Source organism: Artemia franciscana, chromosome 9, assembly GCF_032884065.1.
Source record: "Artemia franciscana chromosome 9, ASM3288406v1, whole genome shotgun sequence".
Lineage (NCBI taxonomy): Eukaryota > Metazoa > Arthropoda > Branchiopoda > Anostraca > Artemiidae > Artemia > Artemia franciscana.
The window spans coordinates 35,637,852-35,661,069 of NC_088871.1; the positions used below are offsets into that span (position 1 = coordinate 35,637,852).

Below are 23,218 nucleotides of genomic sequence, written 5' to 3' on the forward strand. Positions count from 1 at the left end.
TCAGGTATTTAAACTACTCCAAATTGTTTCATATGTATATCCACATTTGTGTCACGTCTAAGAAATCAAATCAAACTTTTCAATAACAGTGTTTTTTTTGGAGGGATTAAATTTTATGTCTACGAGAAGGGGGTAAAGTATTTTTTTCTCGGCTCCTCATAAAAGATTAAGTTCTTTTTTTTCACACCTGTCTTCCAACAGGCTCCTTGGCTAGTAATGAATTTCAGAAGACTTACATAAAATTGACTTTCCTTCAGTCCCATATTCTTTCTTATTATGTACAGTTTTTCATCACGCCCATATTCTTCCTTTTTGATTGTAAATCTCCAAGTCCAGGAAAGGTACCATTTTATATATTTGTACACAGTATAGGGTAGAACTAATAGCTGCCATAGAAGGATGTCTCGCCAATCTGGTTTAGCATAGCCACCCCTGAAATAAAACCCAAAATAATATGTGAAAAAAGGAAGAAATTTTAACCTTTTCCAATTTTTTTTTAGTAAGAATTTTAAACGGATCCTCTAGTAGCAGCTTCTAATTCAGGTTCTTTGAATTTTGAACCTCGAAAGTCCGTGCAAAAGCTAGAAATTAACAAAGAGTTAAAATGAGCATCAAAACTTATATGTAAAAATTCCCACATCAGTGAAAAAAAAATCGCAAAGACAAACAAATAACTAAAACAAGTGATAAACACTGAGGTAGCGGCCTTGACCAATTTTAGTTAGAAATGACTCTGAAATCATAAAATATTTAAGGAGCATTTCGGCATTAGTGATCTCTGATAAAACTACTGATTTCACATTTAACTGCTCTAATTGTGTCCGGACAGCCCAAGGCAGCTGTCATGAGGGAGGAGTATTGATACCTTGCTTGATTGACGACACAAACCGATTGACAAGTTTACCTACAAAAAAAGAAAGAAACGTGACAGCACCGATGATTTACGTTTTTTTTCCACAAATGATGCACACAATGTAACTAAAAAGCTTAACTTATAAACTCAAATCCTTCTTATATACATAAAAACAACACAAAACCGGCAACACGCCAAAACTTGTATAAAGCTCGACAAAGCCAAGAAAATAGTGAGCACATCGGTTTGTTCTAGCTTTAACTAGAATCGACTTGCTTTACTTTTTAGTTCTCAACGGAGGTGCTTGATCCCGACTATATCATGATGCTGGGAATTAGGCAACAAAATACTTCCCAAAACTCATTATCTCGGTTCTGTACTGGTGGTTCACTTGCATAATAAAATATGTTACCCATTTCCAACATTCGGACAACTTCGCCTGTATTCCTAAATTATTTTTGGGATTTTGGATAATACGGAGATAAAAACACTAAAAACTAAAAAACAAAATAAAACCTATTCGAGGTTTTCAGCTTAGAAGTACACCAAAATTTTCGCCTTTTTCAAGTAATCTTGATATAAATTTGAAAACTAGGATATTGCCTAACGTTAAATGCCTCAAACTAAAGAGCTCTTAATTGCGAAGGCGTGGAAGATGAAGGATTATCCTGAGGTTATTTTCAAAGAAGAGGCAATAACAAAAATTGACACATTACGCCTTCTTTGAGTTCATTTCTCATTGGATCTCAAGTGAGCTGAACACCTCAGCAAAGTGAGATCCTCCTGCTACCGGAAGCTAGGAGTCCATTTTGACCCTATTCACGTCATATATCAGACCAGTCATGGGATATGCACATCCTCTCTTTACTGGTGAATCAATTAACCACATCGCTCCTCTTCAACATGTCCAAAACCCAGGAGTTCGTGCAGCATTTCTAGGGACTCTGATGCCAAGCCTCCGCAGTCGATCCACGATCGTTTTGACGTGGCTTCAATGACGGTGTTCTACAAATACAATCGACTCTCGATAACTCAAACCTCGATAACTTGAGATACTCGATATCTGAAAACATTTTCAGTCCCCTTGGAAAAACCTGTCGATGTTGGAGAAAAATGATGCTTAACTCGAAATAGTTTGCAGACATATTTTCCTCTGTAAGTCGAAGTGACCTAAAAATTACCTCTCTGACTCAAAATTCAGTAGATACATTAAATTTAATTCTCACTTTACTTCCATAAGTCAAAGTTTACCTATGTGTCTTGAAGTTTTTTTTCGGTGGTCCTCTTTGAGTCGAAACCCTGGTGTGCAGGTTACAACGAGTCGTTGAATCACATCCGCTAAAGCGTCTGTCAGTGTTATCACAGTATCAAGTATTGTATTCTATTGTAGTGCGTGCTGTTTACATTGATAATGTGGTGATTGTATGTACAATATTGAGTGAAAATAGTGCGAAAAGACAAGTGAAAATATTGGCGGTAGGTGAAAAGATGGAGACAATTAAGATGGTGCATGAAGGAAAGCAAGAGAGGAAAGACGGAGCTGTGGTGTCTAACATCCCAGGCAGTAAACTTTCAACAATTCTTAAGAAAAGATAGAGATAAAAAAAAACGATCTAATAATGGTTAACATTAAATGTAGGACCAAGAGATCATCTGAGGTTCTTGATGAAGACAAATGCATGGCTAGATGGTTCAAACAATGTAAAAAAAAAAAAACATCCCTCTTGAGGGCTCAATTATTAGAGCAAAGGCTGAACACTCCGCCGAATCTCCTGGACCTGATAGTTTTAAGGCCAGCAAGGACTTAGCTCAATAATTTTAAAAAGAGGAGCAATATTATGTTTAAGAAAGTTTGTAATGAGAGTGCGTATGTGGACAGAAATGTTCGTTATGAGTGGAAGGGCTAGTTAAAGGATATTTTGAAGGACTATCACCCGAAAAATGTTTTTAGCGCTGGTGAAACAGCTTTATATTCAAGTGCCTCCATGACAAAACCTATCAATTTAAAGATGGAAAATGCCACGGTAGCAAACACAGCAATGAAAGGGTTACAATTTTACTAGAAACTAATATGACAGGATTAATCAAGTTAAAGCCCTTCATCATTGGTAAAGCAAAAAATCCTAGAATCTTCACTAGAGTGATGCCTCTGCCTTTTTTAATACACATCAAATAAAAAGGAGTGGATAAATAATTAGGTATTTTCCTCATGGTTAACTGAATTAGAAAAAACTATGGGCAAAATGAAACGCAAAACTGTTATTTTTGGACAACTACAGTGCACGCATTCCTCCTCGAAATTCGGTTAATGTAAAATTTTTGCCGGCCAGTGCAACATCTTAATTACAGTCACTAGATGAAAGAATAATAATAAACTTCAAGGTACTCTTACAAAACTGAAGTGGCCAGAATATATTTTTCTGATATTGAAGATGGAAAGGTATGAACTATCAACCTCTGGAGGCCATTTGATTAACCTAAACAACATAACGAGCAAAACAGTAGCCAACTGCGTCAAGTCGTGTGGATTATAACAACCAGAAAATCAAGCTGAAACAGAAAATGACCCGCAAGTGGAACAAGTGGAAGAACATCTATAAGGAGAACTTGAAGTGGAACTTCCAAACAGTAACATCGATGCTGAGTAGAATAAGATGACAATGCAGCTGTCGTCAAACAAGATACCAACATTTGAAGAATTTGTACTTGTCGACAAGGGGATAGCAGTAAACGACGATTAACTGATGAAGAAATTGTAGAATCCCTAACCATCGACGAGGATGCTTTTTCTGACGATGAAGCGGAGCCAGCAGATACTACATCTAAAGAATCCAAAGCTGCAATTCGAACTTTACTTATTAAGAAAAAAAGAAAGTAATGCACCATACAATGTTTTTTCTTCAGTTGTTTCAATCGAAAATATGATTGACACACGTATAGTCAATAGCCTTAAGCAGAAAAAAAATTTATAAGTATTTTTATACTGTGAGTTTAATATATGGACTTTACTGTTTAGTGCGTTTTTACATATTTTTTGTTATGCATACTTTTGTATACTTGTCTACATTACATATAAATGGTTATTTTTTATTAATACAGTAAATAACTTATTTTTGTATTAATACAGTGATAAACTTAATCATAGCCTAGTGGTAGCTGTAGGGAATAAATTTAGCAATATTTTTTACATCTGTAACTCGGATTTTCATTTTTTTTTTTTTTTACCTCTACAACTCATCACATTTATAAGTCGAACTATAAGTAAGAATGACCCCTAAAAATCAAACAATGTCAAGTCAAACTATACATAACTCGAAGAAAATCATGGTCCCGTGAATATTCGAGTTTACGGGAATCGACTGTACATGCATTGCCCTCCATCTGAGAAGGCATCGAAACTCATTCCAGACAGTATAAAGCCATTACGATAAACTCGCCAAAGTACAGTTCGGCATGACTACACTATACAGGATATAACCCCCATCAATACTTGATGACGAGTTTTGTCCAACGATCCATCGCCATATTGAATGGCCTCCCAGCAGAGGTAATCCCAGAGAATCCTTCTCTTGAGGCGTTCAAAAGAAGGTATAATACATGCCTCAAAAGTAAAAAGCGAGGTAATTACCAGGACTAGAGGCATATCATCATCTGTGATGAAGCCGTGAAGCCTGTAATAAAAAATCTAAATAATGCCTTTTGCTGTACTGCAAGATGTTGTACGAACTATTACAGACATTTAGAAAACCCTAAATAATGTAATTATGAACTATGTCTTCTAAATAAGATTTTCTGTGGAAGATTTCTAGCTCTTCACGGTTAAACACTTTTGCTGTAACTATTAGTCCCTAACACCTGTAAGAAATCAATTCAGAGTTGCTTGTTTTCTAATCAGCGTGCTGACTGCAAAAACCACCCTTTTTGACATATAAATTGCGAGTTATAAAGAGAAACCATGAAAAGAAATTTCAATTGTAGTGCGTGAAAAAAGAAATGTCAATTGTAGTTTTTACTCCCCAAACTCGTATATTGTAATGAAAAACTAGACCATAGCCAAAGAAATTAGTTGGCCCAATATTTCACTTGTGTCAAACCTTGGCAACCCGAAAAGCATAGCTGCTTTCTAATAGAAAGTCAATAATATTTTTTTATAAGAACTAAGCAATTATTTGTATACGAGTGTATTTTTTAAATTAAACATGTTATACGCATTTTAATTTTTTTCAAGAGGGGTTAATATTGACTCTTTTGAAATTTTTCAGAAAAACAAAAAAACTTCAAAGGCAAAGGAAAAAAGCGGAAAGCTACACTTTCTAAAAGTATTTAAATCATTTTTTTTCATACTAAGCGTCATAACTGCTCTAAAAGTTTGATCACATATAGATCCAATGTAAAAGAGAAGATTACCCTTAAGGTACTAATCTATGGGCAATACAAAGGGTTTATTAGGCTAAGCTTTAATAAAATTCGTTTTTATCAAAATTATTTCACCCCTCGAAATATGGGGACCCTGGATGGCGATTATTGCTTATGTGCCTGGACTGTAGTCAAAAAGTTAACAAGCCCCCGGGATGTGGGGCAGCTAGAAACAAATGACTGCTTGCGTCAATGGATTGAAGTCAAAACGTTCATTAGAATTATGCTATAGCATCCAACCGAAAAATATAATTGCAGGAGACCAAGAAGACGCAGTTCCTTGCTTCCCTTGCACAGAAATACTACGGCCTGCTAAATTTATGTGCATTAGTACTGCTGTAACATAAAATAAACAATAGATAGCGTGGGGGATACAGTATCGTCTCTCGACAACCCTGGCTGCATGCACCCACGATAATGGACATTACCTGATATCCATTTTATCTTCAATTATTCGCCTAATTGTAGCTTCTTCTTCAGCCCGAACTTGCTCTTTTGTCTTCTTCTGCTTTTTGTTAAACTCTGGCCAAGCCTTGTCCAATTTTGCTTGTTCAATAGCTCTGTTTCTATACTTTGGAATAGTAGTCAGGTATTTAACAGCCATCTCGTAGTTCCTCCAAGCGCTATAATATTGCACACCAGATATTAATGAGATGAGAACAGCTATAACAATTCGAATGTCTATTTGAGGGGCTGCCCGTCGTCTGTAGTAACGATAGTAGTGAGAATAAAACTCATCTGGATTGTCAAGCATGTAATCATAGTCGACTCTTGCCTCATCGTCTTTCAGTACTTCATAGCTGTAATCAAAAGTGAACCAACATTACTACGAGGTTAGGTGACATTCAGTGAATTTGAAAAAAAAAAAAAATAAATAAAAAGAAGAGGACTTTCTCTATTTAGCTATATGGAAATATAACTTCCAAAATAAGTGGCCATTCTTTATGTGAACGCTATTCTATCAGTTGTTAATACTTATAAGCTACAATAGTTTTAAGTGACCTTAATTAATCCGTGTTTTTAATGTTAAGTTCTAATATTCCGCAACCCCATTTATTATTTACTAGTATTTAATGTTGAATTCTTATGTATATCTTTTACAGAGAGGAATATAACCCTAATTGTGTCATGTTATCACCAACACTCAAGCTTTTTTGGCTGAATTTAATGTCATTTTTATAAAACTAGCCAAAGAGCTTGTCCGACAACGAGAAAAAAAAGAAAAAAAAGCGTAGCTCTTTTACGAAGATAAAAGAGAAAAAATACTTTGCCTTTTTACCAAACACATTCAGTAAACAATAAGTTTGTGATTTTCAGCCATTAGTAAAAGATTGAAATGTTTGCGTTTTCCCCATGGCCAGGAACACTTAAAAGAAAATATGTATTTATAGAAATAGCTAGCTTATGAGTAAAAATCTTTTCCACAAAATAAGTTTTTCACAAAAAGTAAAGAACTCCATGAAACAAAAATGAGCAAAAATAGAATCAAGTAACCTACCAAGCGTAAAATTATCTATCACAAATCAACATCGATAAATGGCATCCAAAAAGAGCAAAATTACATAAATAACTGATTTAAACTCAAAATGAGCAGAAATTAACTTTAGTTGGACTCAAAACCCTCTAGGCCTTCCCAAGGCCAGAACATAATTTGCACTTTACAGAAAAAAATACAAATAAATGTGCATTGCCAGTTTAATGTACATTTGCAGATATTTATTCCTTAAAATGTTAATAATATTTGATTTTTTAAAGTTCTAAAAGTGAAAACATTTTTTTTCAGTTAAGTGCAAATTATGCTCTAGCCTTGGGAAGGATTGGGGGTTTTGAGCCCTACTCATGCTAATTTCTGGTCGTTTTGAGTTTGACGCTTGGTAGATTATTTGATTCTATTTTGCTCGTTTTTGGAGGTTTTTTTACTTTTATTTTAAAAACTTGTTTTGTAGAAGATGTTTTTTAATTAATTTCTGTTCGTTTTATATTGACATAGTCTTTTTACGAAAAAAAAAAAATAGTTTAAATCTTTTGGGTTTTTCTTTAAAACTTATAGTTTGGCCTGCTAGTTGTATCCTCGAAAAACTTTTTCTGTAACTTTTAAACACCTTTTTCAAAATCTGGACACAAATAGTAGGGTTAATTTAGTAGGATAAATAAAACATAGTAGGGAAAATCAAACTTAATACCATTCGCAAAAAATTCTATATGTGCTCTTGACAGCTTAAATACACTTACACTCTTTTGATTTAGTTAAGTTTTAAGAGCAGAAGTAGCCCTGAATGTTTGAACATAATACCCTCAGTTGTTCTTGATACACACAGTGCGTTTTAAATTAATCTCAACACAACATTTAGTTTTAGAACATAATGGACAAATTGCATAACTGTGGGGGGCTGACCTACATAATATACCAAGAGATACAGTTACAAGACCGTTCAGCTGTGCTGAACAAAATGGCTATCTTAAAATTTTGAGTGAAAGTGTTTGGAAAGTTATGAGCCAAAGAGGAGCGCTGATTGTCCTCCAATCAGTTTTGACTCTTAAAAAAGGTACTAGAGCTTTGAATTTCCAATCAAATTAGCTCCTTTAAAATATCAATTATATTACTAACTATGACAGAGCAGCGCTGCCTATTATGTTGCTTATAAGCCCTTTTAATACTTGCATGCGCACAGTTTTTCGTTTAATTGAAAGTCCCACTAAACTTTTCAACTTAATGGCCTTATTGTCATTGGTTACAGTAACCGCAGAAGTAGCATTAAAAGTATACGCACAGTGTTATCTGGCTAGTTCAAAATTCGTCATAACTTACCCTAAAAGGTCTCACTTAATAATGTAAGCCGTTTTTGTGATATTGCTTTGTTACTCTTTTGACAATCTACATGACCATAGTTCGTTTTGATTTATTTCAACATCCGCCTGAATATTCCTTGAAATATTCATCTTAATACCCTTAGCTTATGTACTAGCAATAGTTTTAGCAGCAGTAGTAGCTTCAGTAGCAGTATGCACATAGCACTTTTTTCTCGACATACTCTTCAACACGCAATGAAATTCTAAACTTAATACCATCAACCAGTCCTGAAGCAATGCTGATATGTTTTCTTGAAAACTTATGTGGATATAGTGTGTTTCGATTTATTTCAATACAGTTGCAATAGTGCCCATACTTTTCGCCTTAATACCCTTTGGTTTATTAGCAGTAGTAGTAGCACCAGTAGTTATAGTAGTAGCAGTAGGAATAGAGTTAATAGTAGTAGTCTTAGAACAAGCAAAATTGGACAAAGCTTGGCCAGAGTTTAACAAAAAGCAGAAGAAGACAAAAGAGCAAGTTTAGGCTGAAGAAGAAGCTACAATTAGACCTACGTTGCCTGAGCAACGTGAAGTGTTGCGGCAACCTTTGTCCGGCTTCGCCGGCTAAAGTGTTGCGAGAGCAACACTTTGGTTTTGTTTACGAAACTGCCTCGTTGTTTTACGTAATCGTTTGTAGCCGTTGCGTAAACACTTAATTCTAGGTTACAGTGAGTATGGGTAGGCTACACCAACTAGAAAAAGGTATAAACCCCTCTTCGCTAAAGATGATTGTAGCCTAACAGACGATTATTACTTACAAGTCCCCTACATGTCTTACCACTGGAACCAAATGGGTCTTACCATCAAATACAACGGAAACAAAAAATAGGTACACCAACTAGTAAGAGTTGCGAACCCCTCATTGCCGAGGATGATTATGAGCTTACAGCCGACTGCTGCTTACAACTCCCCTATATGTCTCACAATTGGTATCGGCCTATTTTTGGTTTCAGTGTGTACCTTACTACTGAAGTTGTCAACCCCTTTAAACTTTCAAACTGGTATATCTCATGAAGGAATTTTTGTACAAAAAAAAATGGATGTCATATACTTTAATCAGCTCATCAAAAGCTATCGACTGCCGTCGAAAAAAAAAATCTATCTATCTTAGATCAAAAGTTGACTTTTTTGCCGTAGGCCAACTTTCTAACGTCATCACTTAGAAAGGAGCAAAGGATAAACTCTAATTTCTTTAGCAATGAGAGAACTTTTAAAGTTTAAGAGGCACATCTGATACCATTTCTCTACCGCAATCCCAAGTGCGAAAAACCGAATGATAAACTCAGCCGAAATCACGGCAGCACTTTCGGACCCGTGGGAAAATGCCGCTTTTTTGCTTCTCTAAATTTTTCTATTTATCACTCAAAGAAGATATATTGGCTGTGGGGCAGGGTAACTGTCCCATATATTTAACACTTATAGATTTTAGTCCATCTTCAATTTGAAACTGGTGCCTGCCTGCTTGCCTGCTAGAACGGAGCTTTCCACTCGAAAGCAGAAACATGGTTTGATGAAACGAAAGCTTGGCTGCATAACTTCAGATAGTCCTCTCTGACATAGGCTATACAACTCCTCTTCACTTCACACACTATAGGCTCTGGCTCAAGGACAAGCAAAAACCATCCTTTTTGGCCCCAGGCAAGAGTTCTACGAAGCTTTCCAAAATGTAAAGTCATATTCATCAATCCGGCCTAAGGTCCACACTTTCCGTAAAAACCGCAGAGGTTAGACCCTTACCACTTTCTAGGAATAAGCTGAAATCGGGGTGCTAGGAACAAAAAAAAAAAAAAAACCTCTCTCGCAACACAATTAGGCGAATCATTGAAGATAAAATGGATATCAGATACTGTCCATTATCGTGGGCACATGCAGTCAGGGTTGTCGAGAGACGATAGTGGATCCCCCACGCTATCTATTGTTTATTTTATGTTACAGCTATACTAATGCTGTATGAAACTCATTAAGATTCGATGACTCCTTCATAAGTTAAAAATACATCATTTTTTATAATTTTTCAGAATTAACCCTCCTCCAAACTCCTTCAAAGAGAGCGAATCCGTTCCGGTTATGTCGATTACGTATCTAGGACTTGTGATTACTTTTCCCACCAAGTTTCATCCTGATCCCTCTGCTCTAAGCGTTTTCCAAGATTTTAGGTTCCCCATCCAACTCCCCCTAATGTCACCGGATTCAGTTGGGATTTAAAACGAGAGCTCTGAGACGCGATATCCTTCTAAATATCAATTTTCATTAAGATCCAATAACCCGTTCGTATCTTAAAAATGCCTCATTTTTTATAATTTTTCTGAATTAACTGTCCCACCCCCCCCCCCCCCCACCCCAGATGGGATAATCGAATCGGAGAAAAAACTATTTCTAATTTAATTCGGTCTGGACTCTGATATGCCTGCCAAATTTCATCGTCCTAGCTTATCTGGAAGTGTCTAAACTAACAAAACCAGGACCAACAGACTGACCAATAGAATTTGCAATTGCTATATGCCACTTGGTATTTACCAAGTGCCATAAAAAAATGATTTTTAAGCTAAATTTCCAAAATAATGTCTTTTAGATACTGACATCTCAACTCAACTTTAAAACTATTAATGGTGGATATAGACCACCTCTCCTTAAAAAGAGAGTGTGTTATGATGTATTGATACAGAACATTTTTAGCAATCAAGATGCTCTGAAAGGGTATCTATTGATAGTTAATATATATATATATATATATATATATATATATATATATATATATATATATATATATATATATATATATATATATATATATATATATATATATATATATATATATATATATATATATATATATATATATATATATATATATATATATATATATATATATATATATACAGACTATTTGAACCACTAGTTAGAAAAAAAAGTCGCATATATATTATGAAGTCTAGTCTTCTATTAAGGCAAGTTGTCTGCTGTTTTTCATCAAATTTGTTGTTGTTGCATGTATGATGTTGCCTAATCTTCATGAACAGGTCCCTTTCTCTCTTATTTAGGACCAATGGTTGTATATACTTACATTTTATTCTGACAAGCAATAGGATTAATATTTTTGTTATGATAAATAAATAGTGTATATTTTTTTACTCACCTTGTCCCCCCCCAAAAAAAGAGTAAGTTGACAAGAGCAGATTCTATTCTTGTTTTCTTTGCAATTCAGATTAAAAAATAAAATAATAAATAAATAAAAAAAAAAAAAAAAAAAAAACGGAATGCTTACGCAGTTGCAATGGCTTTGAACTTTTCTTCCCCTTCTTTTTTTGCCTGAGGATCCCTATGGACATCTGGATGGTATTGTTTAGCTAATTTCCTGTATGCTCTTGCAATATCTGATTTTGTTGCGTCTCTTGAAACACCAAGAACTATAAAAAAAAGATGCTAGTAGGACTTTAAAAATAAAATGAAAAGTAGCCAATAATCTATCATTCCAGCTGTACATCAAGGGCAACATTTGGGTGAGTGCCAGGATATCTTAGCCATACAAAGGTTAAAATAACCTTTATTTTGAACAGAATCAACTTTAAAACCTTAAAATAAATTATAAAACATCCACTAAATAAGGGAGATTGACGGTTAATACCCTGAAAATGGGAGGAAAATAGTGTTCCTGCATCTCCCACCCTCCCCCGCCCCCAGAGCTTTTTCGTCACAACCTAAAGAAAAGAATTAAAATGGCATCTCTATTATACAGCTCAAACATTGGCAACATGTACACTCAGTTTTAAACGAGTTTTGTTTTGTCACACACAAAACGAATAAAATGTTCATAAAATAGATAAAACTTTATTAATATAACAATGTTTCTAAACAATACCATACTATTAAAAGCTGATTGCCAAGACTCTATAATGTTGGATATTATGAGATTCAAAGACCATTATAAATTGACAAAAGAACCAAGTCTATAAGCTTGCTTAAAAAAAGCATAACACATACGTTTGATGAAAAGAAATGGCACATGCTTGTATGAAGTTCTATTACAAACACAAAATATTTGCAAATTCAAGCAGGCTTGAATTTGCAAATTCAACTAGGCTACAATTTGTTGTCATGTCTTGTTCTGTTCAAGATATTTGAACTGATTTTAGCCTTGAAGTAAATTATTTTGGAAATTTAATAAAAAAAGGTTGATGCAATTTACAATAAAACCAAAAGAATTTCAATGGAACATTTGAGTTCAAAAGGTCAGTAGACGTTAGGTTAAAAGAGGGGAGGTAGGGTTGGTTGGCCTACCAGAGACCAATATATAAACTATAAAATTTAAAATGTCAACATTGAGAAGTATAGAAAACAATTGGAAAATATATTGGGGAAGCTGGTAATAGGTATCACCTGTAAAGTAAAATTGACTTCCTATACCAATAGTATGATTTGGTTTCCAAATTACTAAATTTTAAAAAGTAGCTTCTCCTTTGCTATAATCATAGCAACAAGTCTGACTATTCTTTTTTAATTTATGTCTGGCCAAAGTGGCGAATTTCCTGGATCTCTAGCTAGCAAAAAGCGATCTGTCCCATTTTTGTAGCCTCCCTCCACTTGAAAGGGCCAGACCAACATAGCAGTACGAAAAGAAAAATGACAAGACAAAATGTTCTGGTTGGGATAATATGCAAATATAAATGAATGTACATAAAGAATATTCTATTTACCCATTCATGAGCATTCTATCTTGAAAAAGGCAATCATGTGTATTTAAATTTAAGAATTATAACTGATTCACATTTAAATTGAAAAATAAAGAATATCTGTAACATAAACAATAAAAGTTTCAGGAATATGTGAAGCCAAGAAGTTTGTCTTAAAGAAGTGTACAATTTCAAAGGGAGCTATAGATAAACGCTCAAAAGAAAACTTAGAGACAATCAAAAATAATAGGGGAAAAGTGAAAAATGTAATGTAAGGGCTAGTGATAGATGTTGATTGTAAAGTGACCTCGATTCCCTATGTCAGTACACTGTCCTGAATTCCTTATCAATATAGTAAACTTGTAAAAGAGAGTTGTTTTCCATTGCAGTCAAAGCTATAAGCCTGATTAGTTCTATTTTATTTCTAGTGAGACGCATCTATGGTGCACAACCTTAGCTTTTGCTTGATGCACATCTGAAAATTGATAGACATCTGCCAAAAATTGTATGAAGGGCTAAGTACAACCTTATTTTGAATCTTTAGACATGCTCTGTTGCTCCTCTTCTGGAATATTATGCCTCAGTCTGGTTCCAAATCAATTTGGCTGATGAACAAAATGTTTAAAGAGTTATGAGACAGACTACAAGGATAAATCCATACATAAACGACCATTTATACTCTTGGGGAATTGTGAGGCTTCTCATTCCTTCTCTTCAATTGTCTCTCAAATTGTGGAACACCTCAACTTCTTTTGCTGTTGAAGGAGTAGGTCTTTGATGGGTGCTCACTATTTAGTGAGAATTAATCCTATTTAGATGAGTTATTTTTTTAGTACTTTAATAGTTTATTGATTACTATGTATGCTAAACTATTTTCTAGCATTGAAATATGTGTCTTTTGTACTACCGATTGTTCTTTCTTCTCCCTTTCAGTGTTATGTTTGGTAGTTTTATTTGTAGTGACAAGCATTGAACTTTATATTGTATGAATAAACCAACAAAATAAGATTAATCTTGACTTGTTTAAGGATTGGAGTTAAAACTGCACGTTTAAATGGGACAATCTTTGATAATACTTGATGAGAATTTTTTTTTCAAAAAGGCTATCACAAGGTCTGAAAGTGTCAATTTTTTTCCCATTGAGCATTTTTTGCAATTAGTATGATTACTCGATAATAAAAGAGAGAGAAAAGAAAGAAATCAAGAACAAAACAACACCATCAGCTGGCTAATTGCATTATTTTTCATATTGTGTCTCTTTCTTTACTTGGAATCTTCAAGGTACACCATTTTTCTAAAAAGAAATAATCCACATTTAAGCTGTAATCAAATTCCACAGTGCAATTCGTAGGATTGCTCAATAATAAAATAAGAAAGTTAAGAATGAAAAGACACCATTAACTGACCAGTTATTTATTTTGTCTTACTGAGTCTCCAACTTAAGTTAGAATTGTCAAGATCCACCATTTTTTCTGTTGATTTTATTATTATTTTTAATTTTTTCATAAAATAATTCTCATTTAGGCACGTAGAAAGAACTCTCTTTCTTGTGGTGAGTTTCACTTTACAAGTTTTCTAGCTCTCTTCACTCAAGTCCTTTTCAGCATCCATCTTTTAAATCATTTCTTTATGCTTAAAAGTTTTAAATACCAAATTATTCCTCTCAGAAGACTTCTTTTCCCTTTTTCCTGATGTGCTTTAACTATTCCCTTTTGAAAAATGATAGATTGATAAAATTTAAGTATGACCACTATCTTGAGACCAAGACATCACCCCCAATAACTACCTTTTGTATACTGTCATACCAAATTTGCTGCCAATTATTGAAAAAGGGTGAATAAAGGGGAAAATACAGAGCAGTGCAAGGGATGGCTTTTTACAATACAATATAAAGCATGATAAGAACTACCTTTCTTCATGATTTGGAACCCTGAGGTAAGATTGTCAGTAAGTTCTTCATTATAGTAGTACCAAAACCATTTCATAAAATAGCTTTTCAGTTTGTCAAGCTGCAGAACTTGTAGAGTTTTCTGTATTTTACAATAACAGTAAAAAAAAAGTCTAACTTTGAATTCAAAAATGAGCTATAGCAAGCTTCTTAACAACAGTTTTCAGTGTTTGAATAGCATTGGATAGTAAACCTTTGAATTTTGCCAAAAAAGAAAATCACTGAGTTTAACTAATTGTGCTAATACAAAATTGTTATCATAGAGAAATAAATAAAAAATGTTATCATAGGGAAATAAATTGAATTATATGAAAATAGTATTGAAAACCTTCATTAACTGAAGCAAATCTACCCAGAGAGACCTAACTTTTATAGCTTATGTTATTCTTTGTTTAGCAAATGGTTAACCTCAGTTGGGCTGAAAACATTCTTAAGTATTCATATTAGACATGGGTTTTCAAACATCTAGGTGTTTCCTAGGAAACAGGTTTGTATTTCTACCTTAAATTACCTTAAATCGCAGCTTGGAGCAATATAAGGATTATCCATCCTTGTGATGCTCCATTGAGAAAAAAAAGAATTCGTTTGGTGTAGATTGTGGCTGTTAGATTAGACTCTTGTGGAGGACTCTGCAGCTTCCCAATTGTAAAGGAACTCCTGGCAGAGCCATTCCCTATCAAGGTGGGACTTGAACATGTCAATTGAAGTAGCAGAAACTGTTTCTTCAGAGAGCTGGTTCCACATATTGATGATTCTTTGGCTGAAGAAGTGGCTTCTATGTCTACTCGTGGAACGCTGCATGGAGAGCTTCAAAGAATGTCCTCTAGTACCAGAATGCAAGGGCTGTGCAAAGAGACCGGGAAGGGTATTTTTAGAGAGGATTTTTTTGGTTAAAATAATGTCACCCCTTTTCCGTCGGTATGTCAGCGTTGGCAGCTTGAAACGACGTAGTCTTTCTTTGTATGGAAATTTATTCATGTTGGTAACCATCTTAGTGGCACGACGCTGGACATCCTCAAGCAACTTCCTATCTTTTTTGAAGAAAGGGGCTGCCAATGACATTCCAACCTCCAGGCGTGGACGTACAAGCACCTTATATAACTTCATAAGAACTCTAGGGTGTCAGCTGGAGATGGTTCTTTTTATGATACTGAGGGTTTTATTTGCAGAAGATGAAACAGACTTAGCATGGCTGCTAAACTTTAATTGGTGATCTACAATAACCCCAAGATCTCTTTCATCAGAAACAGCAGAAAGGAAGCTGTCTTGAATGAAATACTTATGATGCTTGTTATTTTTGCCAAAATGAATTACATGGCATTTGTCAACATTGAAAGTCAGAAGCCACATGTTAGCCCATCTTACTAGACTATCAAGATCTGTTTGAATTGATTGCTGGTCAGAGGGAGTTGCTGCTTTTCCAACTAGTTTTGAGTCATCAGTGTAAAGGGTAATAAGATTTGAAAGAAGGGTGGGTAATTCGTTAATATAGAAGTTGAAAAGTGTTGGTCCAAGAATAGTGCCCTGGGCCACGCCACTTAATACAGTTGTGGGAGAAGAGGAATGAGGAGTTCCTTGCAAATCAAAAACTCTGACACTCTGTGATCTTTCAGAAAGGAAGCCCATAATCCACTGTACAACACCTTTGTTGACACCTGCAGCCCTCAATTTGATTATGAGGAATTCATGACAAACTTTGTCGAATGCTTTGGACAGATCAAGAAGAATCATGTCAACAGGAAAACCCTCATCAAGCAGTGTAGTCACTAATTCATATGTTTGGATAAGGTTAGTGTCCACAGATCTACCAGATCTGAAACCATGTTGTGATGTGGAAAGGATATTATTGACCTCAAGATGTTCAATTAGAGCTTTATTAACAAATCTCTCAAGCACCTTAACAACTGCAGAGGTGATGCTTATGGGACGGTAATTCTCTGCTGAGTCTAGCAAGGCTTTCATAGCTATCATCCATTTTGCCAAATGGACTTTGGTATACTGCCTAAAAAAGGGACATTTCCAATTGGGCTGCATCATCCAGGCCATTCACTGCTATGAATCTGAGGACACTGCAGATTTTGTAAACATAGAGCATTTTCCAGTCTGGTAATGAATTGAATTGAGGATAAGGAATTGCTGTTGAAAACAAATTTAATTGGTATGGGTTTCTGCCAACTGGCCCATCAGCTTATTTCAGCCATGCAGTCAACTTTTCACTCATGTATCTTATCCAACTTTGATCAATAAGGAAGCACAATGAATGCCAAGCAGTAGTGTAACTTTTTGGTTTTGGCAGAAGGCTCTAGTCTCCTTCCTAGGAATATGCCTTGTCTCCAAGCCTAGACTAACTTAAAATTAGGGTACACTTTTGGGCCACAGAGGTTATTCAACAGGACTCTGAAATGTGATATGTGCTAGGATATGCTTACACAGACAATTGCATTTCAGCCTCCCTAATTGGGCCATCTATAGCTCTAGGCTATAAATAAAATTGGGCATTAAAGCTGATAGTTGATTGGATATAAGCACAAAAGATGGTAAGATTACAGAGCTAGGGCTTGATTGAAATAAACATGTTAATAAAATAAAAGTGGTACAATTAGATTCCTTATTTTATGCCCCTTTTAAATGTAATAGCTATTATCCTGACAATCCCCCCCCCCTCTGTGATGGTCCAATATATAGTCCTACATGATGTGTAGGACTGATGACAAAATTTGGATGACAATAAAAGGAAACATGATAATATGATTAATGGAAACATGCTGCATATTATGGAATAAAATCTTCATTGTTTTAGTTTTTCTCTTAATTTTTATGAACTTTAGGACAGCATATATATATTTGATTCCACAGCTGATATAGAGACAAAATGAACAACCTACTTGATGCCTTTTTTCTCTTACTTGATATTGTAAGCAGAAAATTAATCAAAATATACAAAAGCACCAGATGGAATAGCCCCCTGACTTTTAAAGGAGAAATATAGAGTACTATCTCATCCTTTCACCCTTAATATTTCAATAAAAAATATATTGTAAAAGATTGGAAGGATGATTAACAACACCCTGTCCATAAAGGGAACAGCAGAGACAGTAATTATTGATAAATTAGTGTCACTTTTGGAGTGGGGAAGAATGAAGAGATCATAGATTCAACTATTGTAGAGCACCTAAGTACAATCAAGCTACTATTGCCTATCCAACACGACTTTCATCCTAGTCTATCAGTTCATAAAAATCTTACTGATGCATATATGTATGCCACAAAACTAATGGATATGGGATCTCTAGTTGATATGATATTTTTAGATTTAGCAAAAGCATTTGATAAAGTATGTCACAAGAGACTAATTTTAAAATCTATACAATATGCCTTTGTAATGAAATTATGAATGGCTGATATAATTTTTTCCTCTCAGAAAAAAAATGAATGTAGAAAGAACAATGCCCTAAGGCATGGTTTCAGGCCCAACACTATTCAACATTTATATGAATGAAGTATTTTCAACCATAACCTGTGGTATATAGTAGAGCATGGCCTTAGGAAAAATAGGTCTCATAATACTCAGTTAACTGAAGCAATCAATGATTTTCAAATGATGGCTGACTTATCTCAAAAATACAATTTTGTTTATGTCAATTTGTATATGGCATTTGACAAGGTTTCAAACCTCTACTGCTGAGAAAATTCCAAAATTACAGGATTGGATTGAGAACTCTTGCTTGGAGTAGATTTCTTAACAGATAGGTCAGAGAATATTAGGGTTGGAGAGGCCTTATCTAACTAGTGTTTAGTTTTGAGTGGAATCCTAAAGTGTAGTTACTTGGAACCAGTTTTCTTTGTAATTATAAATGATTTACCACAAATAATCTAACATAGCAAAAACAAATGTTAATAGTAAAGCTTTATAGAAGCATATCTTCCCTAGTTGATGTGACTCTTCTATAGGAAGATTTAAATATTTTGGTTAATTGGTGCAATTTAAATACAATTTATTAATTTAATTGGTAAAATTCTATTTGGTTGACTTCTTGCAATCTCAGAAAGAGGTAAGGTCAGGAAAATGAAATTTTCAGGGATGGGTCTATAGGCTAAAGTATGTCCCAGGAAGGTATTTTGAAGTATATACCTCTATTCACTCTCCCTCTAGAGGGCCCTGACCTTTAAAAATATGTGTGTTATAGAAGTGAAATCTTGAAAAATAGATCTTCTGCTTGAATGAAGTACAACAAAACTGTTTTCAGCTTCACAACTTTGCTCAATCCCAATTTATAAGGTTTTAAGGATATGCAAATATATTTCCTAAATTTTGAAAAAAAAACATTGATATGGCTCAGAATTCTACTCAAATAACAAGAATTCCATTTTCAGAACCAAAGGCAGAGAAAAAGCAACTGGTAACTGAAAATTAAGGTAAAATGTTGTTTTGTCAAAATTTCAATAGGTATTACCTTAAATCGCATTTGCCAGCGAGATAAGGTGGTAGATCCTCCTGTAGTTCTCGCTGGTGGTGAGTGATGTAATTATGTTGGCTTAGCTTCCCAGTCCAGCCTCCACTCGGCCCTCTCCCAGTCCCTGTTGACTCCAGCCTTGAAGGAGTGGGGTGTCTCAGCTTGGATGGTAGACTCGGATAGGCTATTCCAGAGGGGGACCACCCGAATGGAAAAGAAACCACGTCGTTCCCTTCTCCGACATCCAGGCAGGTGAAGCTTAAGACTGTGACCTCTTGAATTGTTAGCCAAAGAGGGGGTGAAGATCTGGTTCAGGTGACCGGATTTGAAAATTTTGCGTGCCATGATCACATCTCCTCTATATCTTCGATAGGTGAGGGTTGGAAGTCTCAGAGATCCTAGGCGATCCTGGTAAGGGACATTATTTAAGCCACGGACCAGTTTGGTTGCTCTCCTTTGGACACTTTCAAGGGCTCTTGTGTCCATTTTATTTTGGGGAAAGGCCAAAGTCAAGCCAAACTCAAGGTGGGGACGGACAAGGGATTTATAAAGTTTTATTGACCTATCATGTAGGCAAATTTCAGGGCCCTCTAAAGGGAGAAGGAGTGGAGGTGGGTACTTTAAAATACCTTCCTGGGATGTACTTTAGCCTGTAGATGTATCTCTGAAAGTTTCATTTTTCCTACCCTTACCCCTTTCTGAGATAGCAAGAAGTCAATCAACTAGAATTTTACCATTTAATTCAGTCCAATTAAATTTAATATCAATTAATCAGAAAAAATGTCATGTATTGAATTACATAGTGACTACAGTAGCATACCAATATTCCAATGGTAATGTAGTGATTATGTTAATTCTATTAGCCTAGGGACCTTGGTATTGTTTCCAATAATCAATTGAAGTTTGTCAAACAGACATTAGCCATATTGTGTAAGGCAAACTACAATTTGCTTTGTACTGAAAGAATGTTTGGATGGCTTAACCTGCAAATCTTTAGTATACTGCATAAGACAATAATGCAACCTACAGTCAGAACACTGAACATTTGTGTGGTAACCTATTCAGCAAGAAAATTGGATTCAGAGCTTATTGAAAAACAGCAAAACAGGCATAAAAATTTGTTCATTATGTGAAGTATTTGCCTTATTATTATTAGGCTGATTTATTGAAAACTCATCTTGGTACAAAAGGAAAATTACAGAGCACTTCAAAGAGAAAGAAGCAAAATATTGCTATAGGCTACAACTATGACAAGGTAACTATAGTTGAAGAAACTGGCCCCAAGTATGTCTGGAAATCTTCTGTTTGTGTTTCTCCATAAGTTTATCAACATCCATAGTTGGATCTGCTATGTGAAGACTATTAATGAATTTTGAATTGAACATTCAAGTTGGATATCTCAGTAGGTATTTGAAAAATGGAAAAAAGTAAAGCAAACTTTCAATTCATCAACATTTGTAAGAATCTTCCTGAAGGGTGCAATCCTGAACCACCCACACAATTTTCTTTGCAGCATAGCAGAAGAATAGGGCAACAACTTTGTTTAGCAGCACACAATTAGGCTGCTCTAAACCTACCATCATAGCAACTTTCTTTTCCACAATAGAGGCCTTCTATCATTCCCCGAACCTGAGCAGGACAAGTAAATAAAAACAAAAAATATCCATAGGTATAAAATTTCATTTTCCCGCTCTTTTCAGTACAGTGTCTTCAGCTAACGAAGTTGTAGAAAGTGTAAAAAGATCCTAAATACGAGGGATTTTGGCTAAAAAAAAACCCAGTGGAATCAGAATTGAAACTGGCGACATTCTATAAATATAATCAATCGAGATTCAGAAGGCAGAAAATATAACTTAAGATCTTAAAAAACATACTATTTTAAGTTAGATGTACTGCTTAACCTTTTGAAGTTTCCGATTGCATCGGTGACTGCGAGATCTGTTTATCGTCAACATCAGATGAAGCTGAAATTTGTGACTTTTTGTATATACAACTTGCAAGTTCTTTTTCGACTTCTCGAAAAACCCTTTTTAAGACAAAACCAGCTTCTTTTCTCTAAAAAACGAAATGTTAAGAAATGAGAGAAAAAGCTATTCTCAACGTGATTATAGGTCCACAGGATTTGCAAAATATGTTTGTTTTCTTGTATTTTGCAGAAACGGCTATAAAGTGAAGGCAAAAGATATCAAAAATGAATTTAGTCTTTCCTTGCTTAAAATAAGATAAAAACAGAACTGGAATATTGGAAAATGAATGTTCTTTCCATCTCTATTGGCAAGTCTGGTTAGTCTGATCCTGTTTTTTTTTTTTTTTTTTTTTTTTTTTTTTTTTTTTTTTTTTTTTTTTTTTTTTTTTATATATATATATGAATGATTGTATGTATCCATTTCTTAAGAAATGGATCCATTAAACATCCTGGCTGACTGAAAATCCTTTGACTACGGTTAACCAAACCACCTGTACAACATTACAACAAGACTTATGACTTTTTTAGAGTTACAAAACATGAAAATACGACCTAATCATGATCAATGTTTCCCAATCTTTATTTTGTCTTTTGCTGCGTTTGCAACACTGCACTCTTTTCAATGCCAGAAATCGTTTGGCATTTCTTATAAAATAGAAGTACGTTTTTTCATACATTTTAAGAATTTTCCTGATTACTTGTTTCATGGATATATTTTATGCATACACAAATTCCTTCACATTTTTGTTAAGCTACTATTTAGGAAGTTTTATTTTAAAATTTTTGAGCTCTGAGAGCTTCTGCTCAGTGGTAGCGGTTGAATAACGTATACTATACAGATCGAAAATGGAATCACTCAGCCCTTCAATCAATATTTCTTTCCTACCACGAATTTTCTTTCGGGAAGAATGGTCAGGGGAATGGTCGGGAAGAAGCGCCCCCCAAGCCCCCCTCACGCGCGTAAGTCGCTAAGCGCCATATTAGTTACGCGCCATTGTAGTTGTGTCCCTGTGTCCCACCTGTGAATATATATAGATATATGTATATTTTTAACTATGTAAAACGTGCGAATATACAGCATTCTTGGCTGTTCCGTTGTCTGTGCATATAGATAGATTGTCAGGTTTACCGACTCTTGAACATGCAACATATAATTGTCCATGGGAAAAACAATCTGTATTCAGATCTATACCTCATTATTCTAATGATTACCCTTGAGCTTTGTTGATGGTGATTGCTAATCGAACATTCCCTGTGTCCCCGTCGTCATTTATATATCCCCCTGTGCCCCCCAGCGTCCCCGTTGTAGTTGTTTCCCTGTGTCCCGGTCGTCATTTGTGTTCCGGTGTCCCTGTCTGTAATTTCTCTTTGAGTGTCGTGGTCGTCATTTTTATTCCCTGTGTCCCGGTGTCCCGGTCGTCATTTTTGTCCCGGTCGTCATTTGTGTTCCGATGTCCCTGTCTGTAATTTCTCTTTGAGTGTCCTGGTCGCCATTTATATTCCCTGTGTCCCGGTCGTCATTTGTGTCCCGGTGCTTTGTTGATGGTGATTGCTAATCGAACATTCCTTGTGTCCCGGTCGTCACTTATATTCCCTATGTCCCGGTGTCCCGGTCGTCATTTGTGTCCTGATGTCCCGGTCTGTAATTTCGTCAGTCGACAAACATGACGTCAGTCGACACACAAACATGACGTCACTCGACACACAGACCCACAGACAAACTCTTGAACATGCAACATAATAATTGTCCATGGGAAAACAACCCGTAGTCAGATCTATACCGCATTTTTCTAACGATTGCCCTTGAGCTTTATTGATGGTGATTGCTAATCGAACATTCCCTGTCGTCATTTATATATCCCCCTGTGCCCCCGGCATCCCCGTTGTAGTTGTGTCCCAGTGTCCTGTTCGTCATTTGTGTCCCGGTATCCCAGTCTGTAGTCTCTCTTTGAGTTTCCCGGTCGTCATTTATATTCCCTCTGTCCCAGTGTCCCGGTCGTCATTTGTGTCCCGGTGTCCCGGTCTGTAATTTCTCTTTGAGTGTCCCGGTCGTCATTTATA

The 23,218-nt window shown here is 35.3% G+C and overlaps 1 protein-coding gene across 1 annotated transcript in view; it reads right to left on the minus strand.

Moving 5' to 3' along the window:
• LOC136031341 (dnaJ homolog subfamily C member 25 homolog) overlaps positions 1 to 20,896 on the minus strand; it is a 44,540-nt gene extending 23,644 nt beyond the window's left edge. Inside the window, exons 1-4 of the mRNA XM_065710828.1 lie at positions 20,769 to 20,896; positions 11,385 to 11,526; positions 5,698 to 6,069; positions 237 to 432 (exon numbers count right to left, since the gene is read on the minus strand). Of these exons, the coding sequence (XP_065566900.1) occupies positions 237 to 432; positions 5,698 to 6,069; positions 11,385 to 11,526; positions 20,769 to 20,874 (816 nt within the window). The 5' untranslated portion in view covers positions 20,875 to 20,896. The remainder of the gene's footprint in view (positions 1 to 236; positions 433 to 5,697; positions 6,070 to 11,384; positions 11,527 to 20,768) is intronic.
• Between the last annotated feature and the right edge of the window lie 2,322 nt (positions 20,897 to 23,218).